We start from the raw sequence: 4,750 nt of genomic DNA, 5'->3' as shown, positions 1-4,750 counted from the left end.
CTGAACCCCTCAACCCCCCACCAGCCATCTCTCTCTCTCCTCTCTCTCTCTCTCTCCTCTCTCTCTCTCTCCTCTCTCTCTCTCTCCTCTCTCTCTCCTCTCTCTCTCTCTCTCTCCTCTCTCGCCTGTCTTCATGTCGTGGATTGATGAACGCGAATCGCGTGTAAGCGCCGCCGCCGCCGGAGTCGGAGGAATTCGCCGGGGCTGTTAAAGGAAAGAGCGAAGTGAGCGGGCGCGAGCTCTACCTACCGACAGTGAAGGGAGCCGCCGCCGCCGCCGCCGCCGCCGCCCGCCGCCGCCCGCCTTCGCCGCCCGCGCCCAGCCCCGGGAGCCGCGCGGAGCCCGCGGGTCCCCGCAGCCCGGCGCCCCCCACCTGCCCGGCCCCCGGCCCCCCAGCCCAGTCCCCGTGCAGGGGCGCCAGCCGGCCCGGGGGGTTCGCGCCCGGGGGGGAGGGGAGTTTCGGGGGTCCCGGGCGGGGGAGTCGCGAGTCCGAGGGGAGGGGGCCGCGGGGTTTCATGTGCCCAGCATGAGCTCCTACTTCGTCAACCCCCTGTTCTCCAAATACAAAGGCGGCGAGTCCCTGGAGCCGGCCTACTACGACTGCCGCTTCCCGCAGAGCGTGGGCCGGAGCCATGCGCTGGTGTACGGGCCCGGCGGCTCGGCGCCCGGCTTCCAGCACGCCTCGCACCACGTCCAAGACTTCTTCCACCACGGCACCTCGGGCATCTCCAACTCGGGCTACCAGCAGAACCCGTGCTCGCTGAGCTGCCACGGAGACGCCTCCAAATTCTATGGCTACGAGGCGCTCCCCAGACAGTCCCTTTATGGGGCTCAGCAAGAGGCGAGCGTGGTGCAATATCCCGACTGTAAATCCTCCGCCAACACTAACAGTAGCGAAGGACAAGGCCACTTAAATCAAAACTCGTCTCCCAGCCTCATGTTTCCATGGATGAGACCCCACGGTGAGAAGCCTTTTCTCTTTCCCCCTCGGTCTCCCGCGCTCCGGGGTCTTCCCCCCTCCCTCGCCTCCTTGTTGTCTGCCCTCTCTCTCGCTTTCCCTCCCGGCTTGGGGGGTCTCTCCTGCCCCACCCCTGTGCCTGAGTGGGGTTCTCTCTCGTGCCGGGGAGGTGCAGCTGGGGGTGGGGCGGCGGGGGGGCTCGCCCGGGAGATTCCGGGGATGGGGGGGAGAAAGAAGGCGGAAAGGTGGTGTCTGGTGCAAAGGGTTAAAAATTCGATGTCTCCCTCTCTGTGTGTCTGTCTCTCCGTCTCAACATCACTGAAGTCAAAGTTGGGGAGGTGCTGGAAAGGGCCCTCAGAGCCCCCCCCCCCGAGGTTCTCTGGAGCAGACCAGGGGCTCCCGGAGGCAGAGCCTGGGTCCAGGCCAGTGGCAGGCTGTCTTGGGCCAAAAGGAGATCCCCCGCTTCCCTCCCCGAGCTGGGGCAGAGGGTGTGAGACCCCCAGAACAGGTGTTCTGGCTCTCTGGGGGCGCCCACTGCCTCCTCTCAGCACTGGCCTTGGGGCCACTGCCCCAACTTTGCTTCACTTCTGTCAGTCGCCAGGAGCCCGAGGGGAGAGAAAGAGTGTGAGAAGGAAAGAGGCCACACAAATTAGAGGGCTCGCTGGTCCGCAGACCCTGGCCAGGACCCCCCCTTACTAAGAGACTTGTGGGGTCTACCTGACACCCTCAGTGGCTCGGGTCCTGAGCCTCATTCCAGGGTGGCCCTTCCTGGTCCAATTTCGAAGTAAAAGGGGAAGTGAAACGCGACAAGTTCCAGCGGGGATGGCCCGTGATTTATTTGCTGGTCTCCAGTTAGCAATCAGGCCAAGCACTGATACATTCCAGGAGATCAATGATTTTCCTTCCTGGAACAGCGTTAGGCACAGGGCACTGAGGAGGGGGCAGTAAGTAGATCCCACCCACCCGCCCACCCTCACTTGCTTTTCTTAAAAAAAAAAAAAAATCCAGACCTTTTTCTTTCTTTTAGAAGCAGACCCTGTCCCCAGCCCTGCTAGGCAGAATGCCATTCTGCACTTGTAAACAAAGCTGCAGGGGCCCATTTCCTGGGACTGCAGGCCTGGGGGGGTACTCTGCAGGGCGCCCCTGGCCCCTGCAGTCTCCACTTTCCCAAATAGACCCCAGTTGCTGCCTCCCCCACTCCCAAGGTGAAGCCAGACCAAAACAATCTCCCCAAACTTTGCTGCTGTCCTTGCCATCTTTCCGCCTGGCCTTCTCCGCAGGAGGGAGGGGACCGAGGGAGGTCGGAGGGGGGACTTTCGAGGGAGAAGAGTGGCGAGGGAAAGCCAGGCCCCCACCCACCGGGACATAACCAGACTGGGGTTCTGTTCTGTCCAGCTCCGGGGCGGCGCAGTGGAAGGCAGACTTACAGCCGGTATCAGACCTTGGAACTAGAAAAGGAGTTTCTCTTTAATCCTTATTTGACACGAAAGCGCCGGATTGAAGTCTCTCACGCTCTGGGACTGACTGAGAGACAAGTGAAGATCTGGTTCCAGAACCGAAGGATGAAGTGGAAAAAGGAGAACAACAAGGATAAACTGCCCGGAGCCCGAGATGAAGAGAAGGTTGAGGAAGAAGGCAATGAGGAAGAGGAGAAAGAAGAGGAGGAAAAGGAAGAAAATAAGGACTAAGGAAAAAAAAACAAAACAAAACAAAACAAAAAAGCCCCACGAGATCCCCCCCTCCCCACCCTTAGCAACTCCCTTGAAGTTTCGTTTTATGGTAGCGGATAAATTGAGAAGTTTACGACTGTCATTTGCTTTTATAGAGAATAGAATGACACTCACAACCCTAACTACCTGTCAGATACTTGCAGCTCTGCTTTTATTACCTTTGGACTTCTCCAGATCTTTATTTGTTTGGGGGCTGGAGGTGGGGGGGGGCATAGATAGAGACACATGAAGAAAAGTTGGGACTCTTGTCTCAGTCCTTGTCCTAAATGCACACTTGTCCCTTCCACCCCACCCTCCAGAGTCCTTCCTGGATTTACAGGTCTGCGACCTGGCCCCTTTGCCCCTTCTCAGCCCTTTCTTGCCACACTGCCCACCTCCCTGCTCCTCTGGTATTTATTTTAGAGGGGAGCCCCCTCAGATTGCGGAAGAAGACTCAACCCATGGCTTTGTTTCTATTCTAGGAAGAGTTTCTTAGAGCTCTTTTTCTTTCTCTTTTCCAAAGGAAGAAGGAAAAGAGAAAGAAAAAGTGAAGAAAGGAAGGAGAGGAGAGGGAAATGGGAAAATGATAGTGAGGAATATCTCCTATCCCTCCTGGGGTCTCCCCCCACTTAGAGAAGACCCCCTTGACTTTCTTAGGAACCTGATGGAAACCTAGGAGACGTGGGTCTCTCCTCTCCCCCTGCTCCTTCCACTGGGGAGATGGGAGCCCACAGTGGCCGCTCAAAGCTAAAATCCTACCTAGCCTCCCATGGTCTCTGGGCTCATGGCTCCTGCCTTCCTTTTGCTGATCTCTGTCATGAGGCCCAGCTCCCTCTGAGCTGCAGTAGTGCCAACGCTCAGAAATGACCATAATCATGAAATAATGATAATAATGCTGATAATGAATCTTTAACATACTACCTAAAGGGAACCTGCAATAATCTTGAAAAACATAAAAGAAATTTTTTAAAATCCTAATAGGGAGAAAAAAAAAGTGAAAAAAAAAGAAAATTAAAAAAAAAAAAAAAGAAAAGAAACCTCCAACATATTTTATCACTACCTATAGAGAGAAATCCTGCTTTGAGAGTATTCGTAATGCGGTTTTGTTGTCGTTTGTTGCTGCTTACTTCACTAAGAAACCCAACAACTGAGACTGCCTAGCCCGCCGGTCCTGTGCGCTTTTATTGTGCTTCTAACCCCAGTAGAGTAGAACTAAATTGCACTGAATGTATAGTTAACTCTGTCTTGAATTCTCTGTTTATGCAATGTGCTCGAAAGGAAAAAAAATGTTAAATATATCTATAATAATACTTTTTGGTCATTTGTCTTTATGTCCAGCTATGAATGTAGATTTTGTGTCCCGGCAGCCATGTTCCTGGTCCAAGTACTTTGTATTGTATACGTGAGTCACAATAAAAAAAAAATAGAGCAAAAGCCTTTGATGCTGGAATGACTTGCTATTTCTCCAACACTCTTTTATCTCTCCCCCTCTTCATTCTCTCCCCCTTTCCCCTCTTTATCATTCTTCTGGGGTGAGGAGCTCAGGTGGAGAGAAGGAAAAGGACTTGGGAGCATTTGATGGGGGAGGTGAGGACGAAAAGCCGCAGGCTCTTGGAGAACCTTGACTCCAAATACCAGTAATGCCAGAAACGCAGTGGGAAGAAGGTGTCTTCCCCACTGGGCCACCTTCCTCCTCAACTATCTAGGGCTGGGCCCAGAGGAAGAAGATCTTCCCTATTCCTTCCTGAAGTTAGGCCTTTGGCTTCCAGGAACTGGGCTCAGGAGACTGGGGTTCCTTCCCGTCCTCACATGCTCCTGTGGTCAACCATTGTCACCCACCACCAGACCCAGCTGGGCACAATGTGTAATTGGAGGCTCTTGGCTGGAAGGTTCCTGGTGCCCAAGAAGGGGATGCTGACGGTGGGAAAAGAAGGAGTGAAAGGGAAGGTGAGCGAGCTGGTGTACCAGGCAGCCAGGGGCCACTTTCTGAAATTTGGATTTGCCAGTCCAGCTGCCTCCAGTGGTACCCCAGTACCCTTACATCTACCCCAGCCTTGTCCCCGCCGTTTGAAACCTGCTCCAG

At 54.6% G+C, this 4,750-nt stretch overlaps 1 protein-coding gene across 1 annotated transcript; it reads left to right on the top strand.

The window, feature by feature from the left end:
• Positions 1-526: 526 nt before the first annotated feature.
• Positions 527-2,646, top strand: HOXC8 (homeobox C8). The gene is made up of 2 exons (XM_004601552.2): positions 527-962; positions 2,354-2,646. Exons 1-2 carry the CDS (start codon positions 527-529, stop codon positions 2,644-2,646), a joined length of 729 nt encoding a protein of 242 aa, XP_004601609.1.
• Positions 2,647-4,750: the final 2,104 nt, after the last annotated feature.

This window comes from Sorex araneus, chromosome 2 (assembly GCF_027595985.1).
Source record: "Sorex araneus isolate mSorAra2 chromosome 2, mSorAra2.pri, whole genome shotgun sequence".
Classification (NCBI taxonomy): domain Eukaryota; kingdom Metazoa; phylum Chordata; class Mammalia; order Eulipotyphla; family Soricidae; genus Sorex; species Sorex araneus.
The sequence above is the reverse complement of the archived record's forward strand: the minus strand, read 5'-3'. Positions and strand labels throughout refer to the sequence as shown.